Source organism: Periplaneta americana, chromosome 16, assembly GCF_040183065.1.
Source record: "Periplaneta americana isolate PAMFEO1 chromosome 16, P.americana_PAMFEO1_priV1, whole genome shotgun sequence".
Lineage (NCBI taxonomy): Eukaryota > Metazoa > Arthropoda > Insecta > Blattodea > Blattidae > Periplaneta > Periplaneta americana.
The window spans coordinates 48,505,387-48,531,087 of NC_091132.1; the positions used below are offsets into that span (position 1 = coordinate 48,505,387).

Here is a 25,701-nt window from a genome sequence, read left to right on the forward strand (position 1 = left end):
ATACAGAATGAGTGATAACTCCTTGCACCAAAATGAAACTGGTAATAGGTAAAGAGGAGATATTTCAAAAATCTAAATAAGTTTTTTCTCTAACATTCACCGTTTTAAACGAAATCGTTATGTTTCTATGAAGTATTTGGCAACATCATAGCTCTACTGCAATAACTGTACCAAGGGTGGCCTGCACTTCTTACCTTCCTTTCTCTCTCTGGTGTACTCAGTCGGTGACGCGCGACAGTACGCTGCGTTGCAAGATTTATTTCAACGATTTTCGCAATTATTCAATTCAAATTCATGGCTAAACGATTTGATATAGGCCTACAAAAAAATTGAAGACATTGTTCAGATTATTTTTTACCCCTCTGCTATGGAACTTGCTGATATATCAAGTAGGGTTGTTGATTGGTGTAGTGCGAATAACCTTATGATTAATTCTAACAAAACTGTTAAATTAAACTTTGGTATTAATCGTCTTACTACTGTTAGTAATACTCCTGTTAGGTTTCTGGGCATCTTTCTTGAGCCTAGAATGGGATGGAAAACTCATGTTGACTATGTTGCTAAGAAATTAAGTAAAGGCCTATATATGTTAAGGTTTTTAAGGAATAATTTACCTAATAAGATATTGTTTACAATATTTCATAGCCATATACAAAGTCATATAAATTATGGTATTATTCTTTGGGGTCACCATACTTCTGCTCAAGCTCTTTTCATATTAAAAAAGAAAGTTTTAAGATTAATTTATGGAGTACCAAATACGACTCATTGTAAACCTCTTTTTATAAGGTCACAAATCTTGACATTGCCGTCTATGTATGTATTGGCCTGTCTTCTTTACATTCGGAATAACATTAATAATTACATAGCATGTACTTCTGTTCATAAATATTCTACAAGAAATAATACAAATTTATATATTGACAAATGTAAATACAGTATTACTCAAAATAGTTTTCTATTCTTTGCTTTTAAATTATTTAATAGTCTACCTGTTGATATAAGGAATCTTCCATTCCAAGTTTTTAGGAAACGAATTAGGACTATATTATTGACAAATCCATTGTATGATGTCGATGAGTTTTTTAATATTCATGTATCTTAATTTATATCCATTGTATGATATCATGTATTTTAAATTGTATATGACGATGCCATACATGTTCCACATGTTTTTGCAAAATTATCTACCTACCTACCTACCTACCTATCTATCTATTTTTTTTATTTGGTTACTTAACGACGCTGTATCAACTACTAGGTTATTTAGCGTCGATGAGATTGGTGATAGCGAGATGATATTTGGCGAGATGAGACCGAGGATTCGCCATAGATTACCTTGCATTCACATTACGGTTGGGGAAAACCTCGGAAAAAACCCAACCAGGTAATCAGCCCAAGCGGGGATCGAACCCGCGCTGAACGCAACTTCAGACCGGCAGGCAAGCGCCATAACCGACTGAGCCACGCCGGTGGCTCTATCTATCTATCTATCTATCTATCTATCTATCTATCTATCTATCTATCTATCTATCTATCTATCTATCTATCTATCTATCTATCTATCTATCTATCTATCTATCTATCTATCTATCTATCTATCTATCTATCTATCTATAGCACTCAGTCATTTCTCTCTGGCTAATTCAATAATAGAGCGCTTGAAACATTGAGGAAAGACCATTTATCTCCTGCTTAACGGTGTTTCATCGAAGGAAAAGTGTATTAAAAGTTTGTTACATTTAACATGTAGACTCACCTCTTAAATTCTGGTGCATCGGTTCCCTTTCAGCCTGTATATCATGAAGACAACGATTAACTGAAAACTGTTATTGTATTTTTCAACCTTAACATTTACGGAAGGGGATCCATGTCTTTGTGACAGACATTCCAACAGTCCTTCAAAAAGTCTGAGCCAGTGCTAAATCTATTGATGTTGTTGATTTAATATTTTTCGAGGCTGATGCATTTACAAATCCTATTACAAATCACCTTTCAAATTCCCCATTCTGTATTGAACTGGATTAATACTACACGACAGAAAAGTAGGTTAAAGAGGCGGTTGCTATGGTTACAATACTTGAGCAAATGAAATAATTACCTCTCGCGATTTACTGCAGTGATTCTTAGTTATGAACTGAAACGTTAATCTTTCATGCATGTGTTATCTAATAACAAGTGAACAGATTAAATGTGATATAGCATATAATGCTCATCAGCTACAATAGTAATTCAAACATTAAGTTGAACTTTAAGTAACATAAGAATTTCTTCCGTATTTTACACAAGAATTCACATTTGTGTGTATCAAATATAGAGTTTAGATTTAAGAAGGCACTTTTCATAATAAACACATTATTTCTATGTTCAACGTTACTTACCCTGTATATTTATCGTTACAAGAGCGGTATGTTGAAGATTTCATGTTCGAGGAAAAGTTTGAAAAAGCGAAACGTAGTTGAGCTTTTTTAATTTCCGAGAATTGAAAGAAAACATACCGCTCGTGTATCGTACATTATTTTGTGCGAAGATCGTTTATTACATACCTGAAAGAGGAATTTCTAATTAGTTGCATTGAAATCTCCATCTTGGTTTCTGTTCAATGACGGCAAATTTGCAAAACAAAAATATCTATCTTCAACATTGTTGCTTTAAAATGTTTTCTGTGTTTACTATACTCCAGCAGGCCGTGATATACGTCTGTCTTTTTTTCCCCCCAGTCTATGATGAGTCTGGAATCTTGCTGATTTTTTCACGGCTTCCTTAATGTTACTTGCATCGCGAATGCAGTAACTTTAGCGGAGTTGTAGAGTTTACTTAATTTTTGCAAATATTTAAAAACAATAATTAACAGTGCAATTTAGGCGAAATTGCAGTGCTAAGTTTCCAATTTATAATTATTACTATATTGAACGTCTCTAAAAATAATATGTTAAAAGCCTAAAGCAGTAAAATCAATATATCACTTAAGCGGTAAGAAGAGGGAAATTGTTATGTGTGTTAGGTTGGGAATACTGAATGTGGAATTTTAGACTTTCCGCGGATTGGTTTTGTGCGGAAACCAAGCAAAAAAGCACGATCTCGCACAAAATAAATATATGTCAATAAGGCGTATTTTGTTTTATTTTACAAAATATCTCACGGCCTCTCCTCCACTCTGTAAGCCTACACGAACCCCCGGGATCACGACCCACGTTTGGGATCCGCTACACTAAACTATCAGGATGAACATGAAGGAAAAAATCTATCTTAATGAAAAATTTCATAAATACTGATGTTTTCTTTGACATTCTCCACAAAACTCTCAGTTAATAAGGAAACGAATTTTTTTTTATATAACAACGCAACGATGGAATTAGTGATAGTGAGATAGTATTTGGTTAGAAGAGTTTGAGTATCCGCAATGAGTTTACCGGACATTCGCCTTACAGTTGAAGAAAACCTTCGGAAAAGCTCAAGCAGGCATTCAATCATTTAACATGGAACCAACACATTAATTACCTTTGTAATAATTTACGTAAAATTGTATATTATTTTGTTTTATTGAGGAATTACTTGTCAATAAGTTTATTACGTACAATATATTTAACTTTATTTCAATCGGTAATTATGTATGGAATAATAGGATGGGGTAGCTCATTTAAATCCAATTTTAATCCACTTTATTTTTTACAGAAGAAAATAATTAAAATATGTCTTCATAAACCTATTGATTTCCCATCTCAAAATTTGTTTCTAGACTTTAATGTACTTAACGTAAGACAAATTTATTATATTGCATTAATAAAATTCATACATAAGAATCGAAATAATTTTGAATTGTACTCTCATAGTTATGAAACAAAAGGTATGAATTCTTTAAGACTGTTTGAACCAAAATGCAACACTGTTACAGTATTTAATCATAGTAGTAATTTAGGCCCAAGAATATATAACAAATTTATATTTAAATATCCTAATCTTGTCAAATCTAATAGTTCTAGTATTAAATTTTAAAAAAATTATATATGGATTTTATAAAAATTGAAAAATTGTAAATTTAAATTTATATATTATAATTGCACAGTAGACATAAGACAAATTGTATTGTATAATTATTAATTTCAATTAAGGAATCCGCCCCTGAGCACGAGTTCTACTCTTTCAGGGGCGAGCTAAAGTTTTTCTGTATATATTATATTTTATGTTACAATTATTAGCAAAATAATAAATAAATAAACAAATAAATAAATAAATAAATAAATAAATAAATAAATAAATAAATAAATAAATAAATAAATAAATCCAAGCGGAAACAATATCGGATCAGCAGAAAAAGACCCTACCGACTGAGCTGCGACGCTGGAAAAGGTAATTATTAATAAAATTATGTTAAAACCTCCCATTAAACTGCACACACAGATACAGTAGACTAATATTTAAAATTAGTTGTCCATACTAGGACTATGCTATATTTGAAATATTGCTTTCAGAAATAACTGTACGTAACTGGAGAAAGTAATTGAATATTGTCATCCTCCATGAATGCCTACTGTATCACGTGACATGCGAGATCCCTGTGTATTCAACAAGCTTGACAAGCTGAGTGAACATTATCTATTCAAACTTGGGCGGGAGGGGGGGTTACTAAATGTTCTATTGTCCTTTGCTCAAGTCTAAATTTCGCAACATTGTTTATTATGGGATCCTAGTTTTTGCAGTTTTAGGGTAGGTTTCAATACGAGTTTATTAACATTTCCATTGGGAGACGTAAAATCAGCTACAGCTAATACTTCACAAAATATGAGCTATCTCTGACTGTTTTGCCTTACAACATACCTTAATGCGATGGGTTCTGAACGTTGGATAGTACTTTTCTGGGCCAGGAATGTCCAACCTCTGTTTGTCCGGCTTCCCAATTCTCGATGCCAGTGACAGAAAAGGCGCATAGTTCTCTGAGAAAGAGCGACTTTTTAATGTAAATTATAATATTATTATATTATGAAACTCATTAAGAACATCATCCCCACTATTATTTACTACAATTGAATCGCCCAATGCAAGGGCTTCAGTCACAAATTTTGAAAGAATGAGATATCGATGGAAATCATATATTTATGGTTGGCTCCACCGGCCTGTGCAGAAAGGTATTCAGTCCAATGCTTGGAAAGAGAAACTGAAGCGTCAGGCTCAGAGTTCTATGCAGAAAGGAATACAGTGTACAGAATGTTTTCTTTAGTTTTCTCAAAGCTAGGTCTAATGGACTGAAGCCCTTTCTGCATGGAGCGATTCAATTATTTTATAGTTTTAATCTTTATACGCAGCGTTGATATGTTTGTTTCAATTCGCTCTAAAGAAGTTGGTGAATGTGCTTAAATGTGAAGTTATGACTTTCGCTCAGAAGAGGAAAAGTTTCACGATGATGACGATGATGATGATGATGATGATGATGATGACGACGACGACGATGATGATGATGATGATGATGATGATGATGTCGAGAAATATTAATTCTTATAAAGTATGAAAGCTTAACCACGAGGACGTACCCCTATGACTAATATCGACGTTGGATTGGGGGCAGCTAAAAAGATGGGCCACGGAAAATAAAAGGTAAGAAATGCAACACAAAGACAGAAACCAAGCAAGTTACAACTGAACGGGTTTCCACGTTCTTGACTCTTAAGCGGATATGCAAGAATTACAGTAGCCCTAATCCACGTTACCAACGTCTGCTGACACACTACCTAAGCTTCTTCACACAGACGATTCGCTGTTCTTTTATTTCTTTTTTTTTTTTTTTTTGTACCTAGGCCTAGCGTATTAACGTATTACTTCTGCTCATATCATTCATGTCATGGTAGATTTTAACTTTGAAATCATCTCAGTACCTTAGGTACTCTTTTGCTATTTTCTTTTCTAGTCTTTGCTCATATTAATTCAATGAAATTACATCTTTCAAAACTTACTGTTTTTCTTATTATTATTTAATGGTTTATTTTTTGTTCTTCAAAGAGTATTAAACCTTGCGGAGTAAAGCGAGTAGCATATTAATTTATTTACTAATATTTACTTCAGACATTGGCATACTTGAGGACGGTTATCAAGGCGGTGACAAACTTTCGCTATGAATAATACTACAGCTTGTGATTCAACACAACCCTTTTGGTTACGGGAATAGAGTAGTAACATTATTCTAGTATCCTCTAAAATATTGATTCATAACTACATACAGTATTTGTACAACCAATTGAAAACTAGAGACCAAGTCTTAGGGATTTAAGATATTACCTAAAACATTAATTTCCAGCTAATAACTCCCAAACATTACGAAAGTAGAACAACGCAGGACACAAAATAAGTATAAACTTGCTCGGAGATCTCAATTTAAGAGCCAAAATGTACAGTCAGAAATAGTCCCTCACCACAAACGCAAGGCAGACGGAGCTTGGGTCGACTTTTAGTTGGAGGATTATATACTTAATTTTCTTGGTTTTATTATTTTTATTTTGCATACTAGAGAGCGTGTTCATAAATTACTTTTGAATTTCTTCTACACAAGTAACACAGAAAGGACTCTAATCTTTCAATATATTAATATTTTGAATACTGCTTTCGTAAAAAGCAATTAATGTTATTAGAAGCGAGTACAGTATAATATACAAAGTAGCAGACCATAGAAATTTGTACAAAATTAATTTTTTAGTCTATTTAAGACTGTGTAATTTTTAAAAAATTAGTTATTGATAATGTTAAAGCTTTTTAAATTAATAACTTCTGAACTACATTGCGTTAACTTGATAAGGTACTTTACATACTAGTTTCGTCCCAGCTTTTCGCAATTATGCAACATTGTATAAGTATAAGTATAATAATTTATTTAATCTGACAGGATTAAGGTCATAAGGCCTTCTCTTCCATCCTACCAGATAGCACATATAAATACAAAAAAAGAAATACAAACACTGATGAAAATGACAGAAATTAACTTAAACCCCTTTAGAGGGCCAGCAGAGTCAAAAGAACACTATAGAGCTCTCATCGAGCTAATACAACAAAAAGAAAGAAAACAGAGATAGCAATGATGATATTGATAACTAACAATAATAATAATAATAATAATAATAATAATAATAATAATAATAATAATAATAATACTGAGTGTTATTTTGGAAGGATGATTTGCAGCTAGTGGCGGGGTGTACTTGTGAGTGGTAGTGTTGTATAAAAAAAGGTGTGCGTTTTGAAATTCAGTTGAGTGTCGATGTGTTGTGTTTATATTTTTGTGTATGTATACATTTCGTATTGTACTAGTATGTTTACTTTTTTACTTATTAGTTGAACGTGTAAAATTTCCATAATTATCTATTTCTCTATTCTACTTGACTGTGTGATTTGGTTGTAGCACAGTCTACTATATAGGCCTACAGTCACGAAGCTTGAGTTTTGAGGGTGCTAGAAACAATACACTGTGACGGTACTATTTTGCATTGCCTGTAATGAGGCGATATTAGCGATCCTAGTGGTGAGCAACTATCTAATGTTTGCATATTTACTACGTATTGAGCTTCGCGACTGTATATACAAGACTGTGGTTGTAGATTATGACTGTGATATGTTCGTTATAACGTGTTCTCCCAGTTTGTCCGATGTAGAAGTCGTTATAACTATAGTATATAAATTTGTAAACACATGTCAGGTTGTTGTTGTTGTTTATTGGCATTTCTGGCTTTGAGCCAGAGGCCGTTTTAGAATCGTATAAGTGCAGGATATCCTCTCCAGCCATTGTACATAAATAATAATAAAAATATATTTACATATATGACACTATTTCTGACATAAGTGCCAATAGGTGTGTGAATGCAGTGATTGATTCCTTTTATTTTGGTGTAGGCCTAATTTGTTAATTTGCGATATATAAGGTTGTATTTGTATGACCTGTTCGAGAGTGTAGTGTTCTCTCTGAAATGTATGCAATGTTGCAATTTAATTTCCTGAAAGAATATGTAATCTCATATGTGATTTTATTCCGATATGTACGTGTCTTTAACTCCTGCTTGTGTTGTACTTCTTTGTTTCTTGTTATTATGTTTCGTGTTTTTCATGACGTCTATTATATTGAGGTTATATCCATTCCCTTGCGCTATATATTTGATTATTCATTCATTCATTCATTCATTCATTCATTTCATTCATTTATTTTATTCCATAGATCTTACATGAGCAATGAAGCTTTAAGATGTGGAACATGTCAAAATTTTACAATATTACAATTACAATTTTTACAAATTTTTATAGTTTTACAATTTAGTAATTTTCTGCAATTTTTACAATGTTGTACAATTTTTTTTACATTTTGGCGAGATGTAGTGAGATGAAATGAGGTCCGAGGATTCGCCAAAATATTACCCGGCATTTGCCTTTTCGGTGGGGGAAACCTCGGAAAAACCCAACCAGGTAATCAAATCAAAGGTGTTGATGCCAAGGACTCGCCATAGACCATCCGGCTTCAGTCCCACGGCTGATTATGTGCTCTTATTCATTGTAGCCTCATATATCATATTTTCTGGGATTATAAAGAAGCCCTTTTATATGCAAACCAGAAATCTAATACATATCTTCTTCCCTCTGTGTACAATTAGTAACCTACATAAACTTACGTTATTTTTCTTTATTGACAGTTAAAAGAAATACACAGTAATGGTATTCGCAACAAGATCGATGAACTGAATTGTTGCGAAATACGTAAAAAATATGCCATCTTCGTTACATTTTGTGTTTAGACCTATGTATCGCATACTTTTTAAAATATTTTTGAGGTAATTAGATTTGTGGATAATGCCTGCGTAAAAAAACATAGGGAAGTTTCAACATTTATAACAATTTTGTGTTTGTAGCTAGTACATTAGTGCTGGACTTTCAATGCACGCTCCATTGAACACGTGCAGATATCGCTCCCAACGTTCCAGTTCTACCTTAACGCTTCATTGGACAGACAAGCTATTGTGCTGATATTTTACTAGGCCTACTTTTCATGTTCATAATGGATCAATTGTGGAAATGTGAATTCTCTCCTTTCTCAATTGCTCGGTATGTTCTTTAGCAATACAATAATAATAATAATGATAATAATAATAATAATAATAATAATAATAATAATAATAATTTACTTCGTTATTTGACGGTGCTGTATCAACTAATAGATCATTTAGTGTCAGTGCTTATAGTGAGATGGTATTTGGCGAGTTGAGGCCGAGGATTCGCCAATAATAATAATAATAATAATAATAATAATAATAATAATAATAATAATAATAATAATTTACTTCGTTATTTGACGGTGCTGTATCAACTAATAGATCATTTAGTGTCAGTGCTTATAGTGAGATGGTATTTGGCGAGTTGAGGCCGAGGATTCGCCAATAATAATAATAATAATAATAATAATAATAATAATAATAATAATAATAATTTACTTCGTTATTTGACGGTGCTGTATCAACTAATAGATCATTTAGTGTCAGTGCTTATAGTGAGATGGTATTTGGCGAGTTGAGGCCGAGGATTCGCCAATAATAATAATAATAATAATAATAATAATAATAATAATAATAATAATAATAATTTACTTCGTTATTTGACGGTGCTGTATCAACTAATAGATCATTTAGTGTCAGTGCTTATAGTGAGATGGTATTTGGCGAGTTGAGGCCGAGGATTCGCCAATAATAATAATAATAATAATAATAATAATATGATGATGATGATCTCCTTACTCACTACAGCTCGACTGACGAGGAAATGCATCTGAAGACCGTGGCATTTATGTTTCTTCACAAATGGTTTGAAAAATTAGAGGACACGAAACCAAAGTGGATGAAGTATCCTCATCAAAGATATACGTAGGCTAACAACGAAAACATGATCAATTCCTTGGTGAGATGCATTTCTCACTCCTGACTAATAATATAGGAAAATAGCATAATTTATTTTTGTAATGAGCTCAAAATCATTCTCAACTACGTAACTCTTAACAATAATAACTATTATTATTCACGTCATATTTTCTGTTTTCAACAAATACAAATACAACAGATTTTTCCGCTTATGTGACTCAGCGCTAGCGCTCTGGTCTTGTGTCCACGAGACTCGGTTTGATCCCCGGAGAGGTCATTATGGAATTTTTGTTGGGCAAAGCAGAGCTGAAGAGGATTGTTATTGGGGTACTCCCGTTTTCCTCTATCATTTAACCAATTCTCTTCACCCCCCCCGATTTCATCTATCATCTGCAATAGTAAAAACAAGCTGGGGTGAAGTCTTGAGATAATACAGGTTTCCGATGCTGAAATAGAAGGGCTAGGGGCTCCGAGTCCTAAGGCTTACCAGATAATCGCCCGAGAATTGAGACCAGGCTGTCAGGGCTGAGGCAGGATGGCTCACTTGTCAGCATCGGATTCACGAATTCCACCCGGGCCACCTGTCAGACTTAAGACAAATGTATGGACGCACAAAGGGCCTGTACTTAGCAGAAATCAGTCCCGGGTTTGACTCTCGAAAATCAAGACAAGCCAAGACAAGAGATTTTTTTTGCGAGCCTGGGAACAAAACTGCACACTGAGCAGATTATAATAGCTTTCAGACAAAAATTAAAAAATCTTTCCCTTACGCAAATCAGACATATATTCATACGCACTATGCTCCAATCGTCATGAAACTTTCACATATTTTCACATTATTTGCTTTGCGAATGTCGGAAAAATTTAGTTGTTTTTATCATGTTTCAAATTTTATCATAGTTTATAATTTATTTTCTTGAATTATTACTCAAAAGACATATCTAAATTAATTTAATATTGTATAGAGTTATTCAAAAGTCGAGAAAGATTTGAATGTACTCTTACGTTGTTAAGACGTAAGCTTATTGAAAAATAACAATTTTTATTACAGTTTTTTTTATTAAAGAATGGGATTTATTATAAACCAATCACAATATATTCATGATATGATTGCCAACTGTCGTTTCTATCATTACTAGCCTCTCTTCTAGTAAATGAATACCATTGAGAAGAAATTAATATTGCAGGATATCTTTCAATTCCTTTACAAGCTTCACAATGACGGCAAATTAAAATGCCTCTCCTCAATATAAATTCATTTATACCATGTCTCAAAGCTACATTTACAGCTGAAGTGAATTAGATAGTTGACTAAATAGCCGGATGTGACGTCAGAAGTCATGATCCAAAGCTACATAGTGCTTAGCAATCAAGTCCGTAGTAGCTAGTACCCGAAAATGCTTGCTTGATTGACGACTTGTACACTAAACAAACATGTCTGGCTGATCAGAAATTGTAGCTATGAAATCTGAAGATGCTTTCTCTTCATCGTTCGTGATATTTTCCTATTTTTTATTTATAATTATTATACGTTCTGTCTGTTGATAGTGTATGATTTCTAGTAAAGTAATTCAAGAATAGCACGAAAATATCTGTATCGTATTTGATTTCATTTGTTATAAAATTGATATCTTTAAAAGATCGGCTTTTTTTGATATTTTAAATCTCAATAAAACTTAAGTATCAGCATAATGCATATAATTACTTCAAAAACCAACAAATGTAATCTAAATTACTAGCTCAAATGTCCGGAATTATATATTTCCAAATAGTTTTCCTCTAACATAGTTTTTTTTTTAATTTCTCACAAATTTACGTTTCCTGACTTACGCCCTTTAAAAAAAACGATTCATTTGTTTTTATTGTCACAGTTATATAGTTGATTTGTATAATTATTGTTCAATTTATTACTGCATTGTTGCAACACTTTGCTGGACTTTCATTGGCCAATGGCTGTTGTTCAGCACATAAATATCAATAAATAAATAAATTTGTTATTATTATTATTATTATTATTATTATTATTATTATTATTATTATTAAAATATCCTCTACTATATTCCATTTCTCGCAGTTCAGCTCTTCTAGTTTGGCAGATCTGCGCTCCGCAATTGTCAAGAATGACGTAAGACACCTTCGATACGGCTGAACACTGAAGGTAAGCGTTCACTACATCGTATCGCACTCCTCGTACGAATCGCACGCAACGGATATTTTAAGTGCAGTGCGTTCACTGTAACGGCTCTACCTCATCGTCTCATCGGATTCCCTATCAGCTGCTTAAAACGTATGACGTAAGATATTGACATTGCTGAAAACAGAGGAGTTTTAAGGTTAGGTCTATTAATCATGAGTTTTAGCGAATAAGAATTCGTAATTGTTTCATACTTCTTAATTGAAGAGAAAGAAACGAAAGAGATATTGGTTACATAATATATATGTAAGAAACGACTTGATTACTGTAATGGGAATGCCTCAAATTATATAATTCTTCGCAATTTTCTACAAGCGAAATAAGTTTTCCGTGTGCCATTTTGGCGCGACACTGAACATGGCACAACATAATAGTAACAGATCGACAATTAAAATTGATTTATTAAAGAAGGTCATGATCGCACGCATCGGTAAAGTTGCTCATCCGAGAAACGTGGACGGATTTACCGAGAGCCGATGCGTGCGATACGATGTAGTGAACGCTTACCTTAAGTCGCACTCCATTTCATCACCATTTCGATTCGCATAACGTCACAACACCACACAATATTAACTGACTAACTATTATTATTATTAAAAGGAACATACATAGCAACGTACACAATCCAAAGCAACAACACGTAAAACTCTCTTAAAACGTGCGTCACAGAATTTTGTTTCACAGCGTTCAACCCGTCCCCTTCTTAAAGTAGCGTCACTTTCAGTACATTGTAATGATATTAGTGATAAGTGTGGAAGCAACCACAGTCCGAACAGAAAGAGTAACAAGCTGTTCGCCGTTCTTAAGGTACCGCTCTGTGACACTTCAGTAGGAACCATTAGGCTCACAGAAACTTATTTAACGTTGATGGAATCTTGTGGTCACGATAATAAGTTGTCAAACTACTTGCAACCTCGTGTTTAAGACTTGTTGAACAGTCTGCTAGAAAGCGATGCAAACTTTAGAGTTGACGAGAGACGCTAGAGGTGGCAGTACGATGACCAGCAGAGAGAGAGAGAGAGAGAGAGAGAGAGAAGAAGACTAGAGAGGATGGGTTCCATGACAGACTGGGATATTGCGTCGATATACAGAGTGTAAGGGGTATAAGTGTCCCGCGCCGTGGCGTCGTGGTCTTAGGGTACGTACACGTTGGAGCGACGATAAACGATAAAAGAAGCAGCGATGCTATATCAGAGAGAATTGAAGCATGCATTGTCATTGAGGCGTGCATATTGGAGTAACGATAAAAGCGAAGATGCACGATAAAAGCGACGAAAAACCAAAGTTTCATTTTCTTCGCTCTTGTCGTTCATATGATCTCTGATTAAGATAATATTAATCTGTATAAATACCGGTGGTTATCAATATATCCGAAAATTAATCGATTTATTATTATTTCGGCTTATTAAATTAATTATTGTAGATATTGACAAATTGATCAGTTGTGTATTTATTCGTCATATGTTACGTGATCACAAGAACCAATCACAACACAACGAATTTATACTTTCTTTGGGATGAGAAACGGTTTCAATTTTGTACGTATTTAAGGTACATTAACCTTGAACTTAGCAGCTGATATTTCCTATATATCTTCTTTCATTAAATGATGCATAGAATATCTTCTACTGATAAATCAAAATGTTCGTTTCCCGCGTCCTCGTTGCTCCGATATGAACACTTGATTCTTTGATAATACCAAAGCGTCGCTAGATCATTTCTCTTATCGTTTATCATTGCTCCAACGTACCCTAAGGCATCCTGCCTAGGACTCGCGTTACGGAATGCGCGCTGGTTCGAATCCTCATGGGGGAAGAAATTTTCTCATGAAATTTCGGCCAATGTATGGGACCGGTGCCCACCCAGCCTCGTGATGCACTTAGGGAGCTACGATAGGTAGCGAAATCCGGTTACGCAAATCAGCTATAACGGCTGGGGGGCTCATCGTGCTAACCACACGATACCTCCATTCTGGTCGGATGATCGTCCACCTCTGCTTCGGCATGTGACCGTGAGGCCAGCAGCCGGCTGGTAGGTCTTGGCCCTTCGTGGGCTGTAGCGCCACGGATTATTATAAGGAGTATAAGTGCCATTATTTTAATTGATGATTGTTCATGTCATAATAAAGAAAATAATGTCCTCACAATTTTTTTTCTAATTGCGATATTTAACTAATAATTAAAGTTTACAATATTAGGCGTTTGGCAACGTTGCTGGAAGGGGAGGAGAGAGTTTACAAGTACAGCTCAAGCGGATACAGACATACCGGTACAAAACAGATGCTCTGTTCTAATGCAGGGGCGGACAGTTGTTTACATAAATCGAACAGAAAATACAAACTTTCAACCTCATTAATATAACTTTATGGTAGCCTAAATTACCATTTTATTTTAAAATACTGGCACGAACTTTTTTTAAATGCAATATTTTACTAATCTCTCCCGCTTCCATAAAGCAGTACCATTTTTAAAGAAATGTCTGTCCGTGTGATTTTCGAAACGGTCTAAGAGACTCCTAGTTTCTAATAATAATCGTAGAGAAACCGCTACAAAAGTACGCCGATTAGGTAACCGTCATTGCGAAAAACATTGACGGTACATCTTCTTGCCTCACTTGAATTACGACGACTTTCTCCATATGATATTCATAAACTATGAATGACATTGTAAGTTGTTTATCGAATACCTGGTACCGAACTGTAGACCTATGGACAGGGAGCAATGATCTCAGCTGACTCGTACTTATGTCTGTGCAGAGTACTGCCTGCTGAACACGTTGCCACGTCTCTCACGCCAGAATATTAAACATTTAAGCATGCAATTTTATTTAATCTCACGAAAACGTAATAGAACACACAAATATGTATTAATATTAACTCTGCTAGATATACCCACTGATGTAATTGTATTCGTAATTTTACTAACGATATAAGCAGTATAATGCGAATAAAATAAGAGAAGAAATATTTTTTCTGGGAAAACTATCAAGTTTTGACCCTATGTTGTATGGACATTTTTTGATCCTGTAGACCGTCCCCGACGACTGTGAAAAGGACGGCACTTATACCCCTTACACTCTGTATATTACATTTTATTATTGGATTACATCATTCAAGGGGAGTAGAGTAGTATAGTGTTACCCCATTATGTAATACGTCAAAGACATTTATAGTACCAGTATATACTTAATCCTTTCGAAACAATTAAGTCTTTTATAGTGTTTTCCTGGTGTGTGAACCCTTAAAATGATTAATCATATTTTCAAAACAATTTAAATACGAATTTACACTGAATGATATATCATCAGAACAAGAGCTTTCCGATTAATACCTATTGTATTCAGAATCACATCACAGAGATTTCAATGCACCAAAGGAAATAAACTGACTAACAAAAATCTCCAGAATTACGGTCGACTGAGAAAAGTACTTGAGAAAGAGAGTGTAGGAAAAGAACATGATATTGTAACTGTTATGTGCGCAAGCAAAGGACCGAATAAGAGTGCAAGATATTTACTACGTTTTCATGGAGTATTCAGATCGATCTGAATACACTTACCGTATTGAAATCTTCATGAAAACGGGATTCAAATCGATCTGAGTCTCAAGGTCGATATACCTAAAAAGTGGTAAGCTTATCGGATCGTATTCTGTTCGAATTGAGTTCCATGAAAACGGGTATCGTATTCAATTCGATCTCAATACGCTAAGCGCGTGATCGATCGTCATTTGGTTGATGTGTCAGCTGTTTTACCAACAGCGAGGGCAATATGCATTTTGAAAAAAGAAAAAAATCAATATTACCATTATCCATTAACAGCCACGGTATTAAGTTTTCATGCGCCTCATTTGGAAAACGCAACATTGTTTATAGCTAGACAGCGGAAAAAAAGTCATTCGGAAGTGAAGGTAACTACAACGCGAGTACTTTGTCTCGTCAGAGGGTTGTTGTTTACGTAAGCACAGTAGGCATACTAGAGGCGCGTGTAGGTAAGAAATGTTTTCGAATCAATGATTCATAAGGTGCCTCATATATTTTGTGTACTTTTCTATAAACCCTTTAAAGCAGCCGTGGCGATAACGTGACTTGCTTGCTTCTATCCTCCGCCAACCCCCACCCTCTCACTCACTGGAGTTAAACTCCGTTCTATTTGTATTTGTCTCTGACCTGCGAATGGCATATGTCTCTCTCGAAACCATGTACGAAAGTTTCAAGTAGGATGGAGGACGCATTTTTTGCTGTTAATATGATGAGAATATTAAATGTATTATTTGTTCACAAGTATTACGAGGAAAACGGTTGTATAACATAAAACGGCATTATACTACATGTTACAGATGAAACATTAAAAGGTTAAGTGTTATTGTTGTTGTTATCATCATCATCATCATCATCATCATCATCATCATCATCATCTCTGTACGTCGACCCTTTTTCCGCAGATGTACGAAGAATGCGGTTAGCTCTTCAATTTGAACTCACTGATTTACTATGTGATGTCAAATGAAAGCTAGATGTAAGGACTTGACAAATGTTGAATTTTCAAATCTTTACCAAAAAATAAATATCCGAATCTTCGTTCTTTCGCTTGCTCTGTTGAAGCCATGTTCGCTACAACTTACGTTTGTGAAAAATTATTTTCAACAATTAAAATAGTAAAAACCAAATTTAGATCACGACTGACAGACAAATACCTTCGTGATCAACTACGACTGGCAGTAAGTGACATAATTCCTGATTCTGAAACTTTGTCGCAGAGACGTGCTGAAGACAGTTAATTTTATGTAGTGATATTGTTCATTTATTGTTCATTTCTTTCTTCGTTACATGTACTAAACATTAGTTTGTAGCCTTTTACTGTATAAAATTATATTTAAGTGCTTGACGTAAGGAAAATGAAAATCCGTTAATAAGTCAGACAGTTGCTTCACTTCCCCTTCGGGTGTCCGCCTCCCTCCATAGGTGCTATGCACGTTGCAGGTTACACAGTGGCTCGGCGCACGATTACATTCTCGCCACCGCTGCTTTAAAGTGAGGATTGTCCACCGTTTTGAATGGAATATTGTAACTTATCATTCGACACAAATCCTGGAAAAAGTCATATTTCATATTTGAGGCGGAATTTGAACTTGAAAACTTATTTTCTTCTAACATACAAGAAACATTTTTCATGTTTCATGTATTTCTGTGTATTACAGTGATGTTCTATCGATTGTTTTGTTATCTTTTTTAATGCACACATACATAACCGACATTTAATTGTTTCACCAGTATCACTACTAAAAATGTCGACATCATATTCTTGTATTAAAGAATACACCCTATGTTTTTAACATGTCTTCGGCATTATGATCACTTCACTGAACACAAATGAATATGTTTACGTATGGGATTTCAATGTTCTCTATTCACGTGGGCAGGGCATGATTGCGGCCCACGGTCAGGTAAGATGCAGCAGATAAAACAGGGTCCCTGTTTTGTGGGCATAGTTGCGCCCCGTTCCCATGAGGTAGAGAAAAGGGGCATGGCATAGTTGCGCCCCGATGAAATAGGTAGAGAAAAAGACATTACGGGAACTCGAGCCTCGTAGTCAACCAACCTTATTGATTTCTTAGGGTACGTACACGTTGGAGCAACGATAAACGATAAAAGAAACGATCTAGCGACGCTTTGGTATAATCAAAGAATCAAGTGTTCATATCGGAGTAACGAGGTCGCGGGAAGCGAACATTTTGATTTATCAGTAGAAGATATTCTATGCATCCACTTAATGAAAGAAGATATATAGGAAATATCAGCTGCTAAGTTCAAGGTTAATATAACTTTAATACGTACAAAATTGAACCCGTTTCTCATCCCAAAGATAGTATAAATTCGTTGTGTTGTGATTGGTTCTTGTGATCACATAACATATGACGAATAAATACGCAACTGATCAATTTGTCAATATCTACAATAATTAATTTAATATGCCGAAATAATAATAAATCAATTAATATTCGGATATATTGATAATCACCGATCATTATACAGATTAATATTATCTTAATCAGAGATCATATGAACGACAAGAGCGAAGAAAATGGAACTTTGCTTTTTCGTCGCTTTTATCGTTACTCCAATATCCACGCCTCAATAACAATGCATGCTTCAATTCTCTCTGATATAGCATCGCTGCTTCTTTTATCGTTTATCGTCGCTCCAACGTTTACGTACCCTTAGATGCAACAGATAAAAAAGGGTCCCTGTTTTGTGGGCATAGTTGCGCCCCGTTCCCATCAGGTAGAGAAGAGGGCATGGCATAGTTGCGCCCCGATGAAATAGGTAGAGAAGAAGACATTACGGGAACTCGAGCCTCGTAATCAACCAACCTTATTGATTTCTTATTCTTTATCGATACTATTAAAATGAACACCATGAAGTTGGCAGTACTTTATTAACTGCTTTTCTACTGTTCATGCAGTGATTATCGATAGCCTACCGTAAAAATAAATACCATGAAGTTGGCAGTACTTTATTAACTACTTTTCTACTGTTCATGCAGTGATTATCGATACCCTACCGTAAAAATAAATACCATGAAGTTGGCAGTACTTTATTAACTGCTCTTCTATTGTTCATGCAGTGATTATTGATAGCCTACCGTAAAAATAAATACCATGAAGTTGGCAGTTCTTTATTAACTGCTTTTCTACTGTTCATGCAGTGATTATCGATAGCCTACCGTAAAAATAAATACCATGAAGTTGGCAGTACTTTATTAACTGCTTTTCTACTGTTCATGCAGTGATTATCGATAGCCTAACGTAAAAATAAATACCATGAAGTTCGCAGTACTTTATTAACTGACATATTCAAATGAGAGTCGTTGGAATATGGGGTCTTAGCAGTGCTGACATTTTATTAGTGATTGTCATACCGTCTGTGGCGTACAGTGAGGTTAATTTAAAATGAATGTTATGTTTAGTGAAAAGGGTAAAGAGTTAATAATTCACAATGGTTTTAAGTTTCGTTTTGCGAAACCCTGTACCGTAGGGTTAAGATATCGGTGTACAAACAAAAAAATGCAGTTCAGTGTTAAAAGAAAAGTTACGGACGACATTTCTGAGAGACCCATGAAACTGATAATTCGTCAAGTGAACTCAAATGAAAATACAACAAATTTGAATAAAACTGATATAATATTAGGAAATGCATGTATTCAACAAGGCGAAAGGCGTTACCGCCATTACCGAGGAACGATGAACAATTTCATTCTGCATTACAAACAATGCAAGTCAAATCGTACAGGAATGAAGATATGTTATTAGTTAATAATCAAGAAAAACAGTTGGTGGTGTTCTCTTGTGAAAGCAACTTGCAGTTTTTGTGTAAAACAAGGAAAGTTGTCCACACCTGTGGAGTAACGGTCAGAGCATCTGGCTGCGAAACCAGGTGGCCCGGGTTCGAATCCCAGTCGGGGCAAGTTATCTGGTTGAGGTTTTTTCCGGGGTTTTCCCTCAGCCCAATACGAGCAAATGCTGGGTAACTTTCGGTGCTGGACCCCGGACTCAATTCACCAGCATTATCACCTTCATATCATTCAGATGCTAAATAACCTAGATGTTGATACAGCGTCGTAAAATAACCCAATAAAATAAAAATAAAAAAGGAAAGTTTACATGAACGGAACATTTAAGTGTTTCCCAAAATATTTCCTCCAACTTTTTACGATCAACGGATTCGAAAATAGACCTTACATCCCACTAGTATTTAGCCTTTTAGCTACAAAACAGATTGATGCCTATTTTGAAGTTCTGGCTAGTGTGAAAGGTAAATATGCCGAACTTGGATTAGATTTTGAACCAGAGGAAGCATTTGTTGGTTTTGAATTAGTATTCATGCTGCAGTTCGTCGAATTTGGCCACACTGTAAACTGAGAGGATGCAGATTTCATCTCGTACAATCTTGGTACAGAAAAATTCAGAGCCTTGGTCTTCCAGCGAATACAAAAATCCTGAGAGTGAAAAAGGTGAGTTTACTTCTGTTATGATTAATCTAAATAATTATATTTCCTTCCTATTGCAGTAGAGGTTATGTATAATGTTTCATTTTATAGGAAAATGGTTGAAACACACGTTTGGCTTGATGTTCCTGTTTCCACATGAAGAGGAAAGTTGCTTTACTGAAGACTTGATGAGTGATAAGCCAGTGGATGAACAAATAGATGCCTACAGCGATTATTTGTTGGAAATATGCATTACGCCAGAAGCTCCATTTCCTCCTGAAATCTGGACGTGTTACTCAGCATCAAATGAACTGACGACAAATGCATGTGAATCATTCCACGCTAGTTATAACAAATCATTCTACCAAGAACATCCCAACCTTCCAGTATTTTTAACTGTTTTAAAATACATACAATAAAAATATGTAGAAATAATTAATTAAAATTAAGTTAATGTTGATAGAAGAAAATTTCTTATATCGTCATTTGCAAAAACAGAAATAAAACAAAATTAATGCAGAAACATGCCCGATTTTCAACAAGTAAAGATGTAATTTTGCATGTTCTATTATTGGTGTACGACGTACAGTAGGTGACCATTTGAATGTGCAGACTGGGTGTCACCAAAACTATTAAGAAAGTCATAAATACATGAAAAGGTTCGATACTTCGGTCCTGTTATGGATTCGGGTGGTCCCTATCTGGGTAACAGGCACAGCGCCAGATTTGCACGGACAAGATGGCCAGAAACACCTCGTTCATAGTGCTTTAAATCCCTCTTTTATTGCTGAGAGTAGAGTGAGAAGGCGATAGACGGGTAGAGTAAATAAATTTCATAAAATGTCAGTACCGGGAGAAAAAGTGAAAGGCGACTGCCATGTGTCATTTACAAACTCTGAGATTTTCAGCTATAGTGTAATACTCAATTCGATTGAATTTTATTTTTTCTTCTGTATTTTTTGGACCACCTCGAGGACTCAGGTGTTCCGCGGACCATAGTTTGAGAAACGATGAAGTAGACGATGGTGGGAAAAACTGGATAATGCGCACGATAGAGCAACGCCTTGGGAAAAGCGACTCATTCATTTGTATCGAAACTTTCGGAAAGACTCAGAGGAATATTTCGAAACACTCTGTCGAATCACGACACATCTACTGGGAGACAAAGTGCCGGCAGTCTGTCTATTGCATTTTCGTTGGCTATCAGCTGCTCTGATTCGATACTGTACACAAAAATACGACACCTGACAACCTCGTGGTATTGGGTTGAGACACGAGTCTCTTGATGTTTCGAGCTTAAGTAGAACATTTATTAATAATCACATCTACTTTAAAAATATACCATCGTCACGACATTTTGAAAAATTACATTTCAAATGTACACATAGTCATGATAGATACTGTATAATGATGTTGACAATGGTGAAAACGGGATTTATCGTAAGGCGAACAATTATAATGATAATTGATGATAACGATTCATGACTAAACAATTATCGATTCAGTTCATCCCTTTTACAATATCTCGGACGTGTTTACATCATATTAACTTAGCTTCTCTTCCGTTTAGGACTGTACAAATCTAATGCGGCATACCATTACATTAAACATTTCAAATCAAGTCAAATACATAATATAGGCATTCATGTGGTCACTATGGCTTAGAACTCATTATAAATAATCACTTATAAGATCTAGATTGCCTATACTGTTTGGTTAGGACGAATCTGTGTACATTTTTTTATTTTATTGGGTTATTTTACGACGCTGTATCAACATTTCAAGTTATTTAGCGTCTGGATGAAATGAAGGTGATAATGCCGGTGAAATGAGTCCAGGGTCCAGCACCGAAAGTTATCCAGCAATGCCTCATATTGCGTTGAGGGAAAACCCCGGAAAAAACCTCAACCAGGTAACTTGTGACCGGGATTCGAACCCGGGCCACCTGGTTTCGCGGCCAGACGCACTGACCGTTACTCCACAGGTGTGGACGTCTATATTGAGATTAATACTATTACTACATAAACGCAAAGGAGATACGAGATGATAAGCTGTTAGACGTGTACGCGCAATATTTTTCATCAGGTTCGTTAAAAAAAAAAAAAAACGTTCTCAGACATAAGTGGATTCAAATATTGCCAACATTTTAGCTGCGAAATTACGCAAGTTAGGAGACTTATCATTAGGTAATAATAATTCATACAATTCCTTGTCGGTTTTACCTGGTACCTATTTGAAAATGCATATAGAGTGTTAGTTGGGAGCCGGAGGGAAAAAAAGCTTTGGGGAGGCCGAGACGTAGATGGGAGGATAATATTAAAATGGATTTGAGGGAGTTGGGATATGATGATAGAGACTGGATTAATCTTGCACAGGATAGGGACCGGTGGCGGGCTTATGTGAGGGCGGCAATGAACCTGCGGCTTCCTTGAAAGTCATAAGTATCCATAGTCATGAGTTTAACCTACTAGTACAGAATAAATATGATGATTATTAAACGCTAAGTAAGTTTATATTACGGTATCTAACATATATATATATATATATATATATATATATATAAATTATGTATGTATATGTAGGCCCTATAGGTATGTATGTATGTATGTATGTATGTATGTATGTATGTATGTATCTCTATACAAATGTACACGCTGTGACTGATATTTACCAAAGTTTGCATATTAAGCCTTCAGATCTAGGAGAAAGACATAGAGTACATTAGCATTGGACAAATGGACTTTGAATTATTGAAATGGATTGAGAATGAATCAAGCAAGTAGCTTCCGCGACGCTCACTCAAACAAGCTCGACGACTGTTGCTTTGATATTCTAGTTGAGAGTGTCCGCTCAGAGCTCGTTACGTCACAGCTATACTATATACAGCTAACCTGTTTGCAATGTTATTAATTATGAATAAAATCCAAGCCCTAGTGATGATGATGGTTACGGAATAGACAATGATGATGGTTATTATGATGGTTATGGAGTCTACAATAATGATGAAACCACCGGCGTAGCTCTGTCGCTAAGGCGCTTGCCTGCCAATCCGGAGTTGAGCTCGGGCGCGGGTTCGATTCCGGTTTGGCTGATTATCTGGTTGGTTTTTTTCAGACGTTTTCCCCACTATAAGGCAAATGTCAGATAATCTATTGCGAATCCTCGGCCTTATCTCGCTATCACCGATTTCCATCGACGCTAAATAACCTCGTAGTTGATACAGCGCAGCGTCGCTAAATAAAAAAGAATAATGATGGAAATGATGATTATTAATAGACTAATGGTTTTTTAGTTGGTTATTTAACGACGCTGTATCAACTACGAGGTTATTTAGAGTCGATGAGATTGGTGATAGCGAGTTGGTATTTGGCGAGATGTGGCCGAGGATTCACCATAGATTACCTGGCATTCACCTTAAGGTTGGGGAAAACCTCGGAAAAAACCCAACTAGGTAATCAGCCCAAGCGGGGATCGAACCCGCGACCGAAAGCAACTTCAGACCGGCAGGCAAGCGCCTTAACCGACTGAGCCACGCCGGTAGCCACTAATGGTGACGACGATGATAATCATGGAGTATGCAATAATGGTGATAATTATGCAATGTACAATAATGGTGACGATGATTATGGAGTATACAATAATGATGATGGTTATGGATAAGATAATGATGATGGTGATTATAATGGTTATTTAGTTGATGGTGATATATAGATAGGCAATGATGATCATGATAGTTACGGAGTTGATGAAAATAATGATGGTGATTATGATGGTTATAGAGCAGACGACAATAACATTGATTATGTTGATAATGGCGATGATCGTTATGGAATAGACAACGATGATATGACTGATTATGAAGTAGAATGATGACGTTGATGTTGATGATTATGATGACTATGAGGACGGTGATTACGATAGTCAATGGAATAGACAATGATGATAATGATAACGATGTTTATGGAGTAAACGATGATGATTATTGTGGTTATGAAACAGACAATAATTATGGTGATGGTATAATGATTATAATTATGGAGGAAATGATGATAATGATGATGATGACTATGGTCATGATGGTTATGGAGTAGGCGATGATCATGGTGGTGGTGGTGGTGGTGGTGGTGGTGGTGGTGTTTTAATTATGGTTATTAAATAGATAATTCTAATTTATTGTGGTGATGATGATACTAATGATGATGATGACTAATTACAATGACAGGCAATGACAGCTCTAAAAAGCTAGGATGATTGTGATTATGATGATAGTCGTAATAATTATGGTTATTTTTTACAATGGTGTAATGATATAATTACATGATGACGTAGCCTACAGATATTTGATTTTACGTGGTAATTATAATGCTAATGGAAGTGGCGATGCGAACGCTTGAGTACGGTATTTTCAATTTGCAGAAATTACTGACGCGTAGTCATAAGATAATAAAAACAGAACCTTAACTTACATTCAGTATTGCTGGTCAAATGAGGGACCTCTTACACAGAGTAAAAAAAAAAATTGTGAGGCAGTAATTTTATAGCTGAAGTATAGAAATTTCTCTAAATACAAATAATAAAATTAATACTATTTAGGTTTGACCATGTTAAGTATGCTGAATTCAAGAATGACATAAAAAGATAAAGACAAGATTTTCAGTTTTTTCTAACAACTAGTAAAATTACCTGAAAATTCAATTTAGTTTGTGTGCTTGGTTTTATTTAAAATTACGTTAAGATACTGATTTCTTACCTAGTGTTCTCTCGAATCCTTCTGGCAGATAATAAGTGTTGGGACAAATATTCGAAGGCGTAGTACTCTTCCCTTGAAAGGTAAAGCGATCTCCTCCCCGATCGTACATTTCAGAACAAGCTAGAAACGAGGTAAACATGTCACAAGCCTCCTTACGTCCCCTCTCTTCCCCACTAGTGAGCATTCAACCCAGATTGGTAGGATGTATTATATCAAACTGCATGCAGTTTTACAACCATTTGCACCGTTGTCAGAAGAGGCAATGAACAACAAAAAATTAACTCTGTGAGCTTACAAATATTGCCGCCAGGTGCTGTTTTGTCGTTACTATATTGCATAAAGCATTATAAATAATACAGCGTGGTTCAGTCATTTCTACGCCTTTTTAACAGCGTCTTTACATGCATATTGCTTATATTATATTCTGCTAGCTGTTACAGGAAATACGCGAATTAAAAGCATGTAATTTTTCATGTAGTGCAGTGATGCAACGGACAGAAAATGGCGAAGAAAGAGCAGAAAATTTATGTAAACCAGCGATATCAATCTGTGACCCTAGTGGCAAAATTCTGAATTACAAGAACATTTTCTTATTTTGTCTCATTTTAGTCCTTAGTTTTTGTTCAATATGTTACATCACTGTAATCTATTATTTCCTGTAAATGGCAGTGGCTCAAAGAATAATGGTAAAATAAATACATTAGAAAAGTTCATAATTTAGGCTTGCGATATAAATAGTTAATTGATGTTTGACAATATACTTATTAATACAATAAAGTTTGCAGCAATATACACATACTTTTCATCAGATAAGCCAGAGCTTCTTGGCGTCGTATTGCTGATATTTGTGATTCTGGTTCATAACCAGCTATTCTCAATGACAAGGGTATTCAAAA

General features: G+C 35.2%; 1 protein-coding gene across 1 annotated transcript in view; it reads right to left on the reverse strand.

Moving 5' to 3' along the window:
* The window catches only part of LOC138691388 (sperm-tail PG-rich repeat-containing protein 2-like), an 88,802-nt gene extending 63,758 nt beyond the window's left edge, over window positions 1-25,044 (reverse strand). The window contains exons 1-2 of the mRNA XM_069813300.1: window positions 24,806-25,044; window positions 4,819-4,934 (exon numbers count right to left, since the gene is read on the reverse strand). Coding sequence (XP_069669401.1) covers window positions 4,819-4,934; window positions 24,806-24,989 — 300 coding nt within the window. The 5' untranslated portion in view covers window positions 24,990-25,044. The remainder of the gene's footprint in view (window positions 1-4,818; window positions 4,935-24,805) is intronic.
* Window positions 25,045-25,701: the final 657 nt, after the last annotated feature.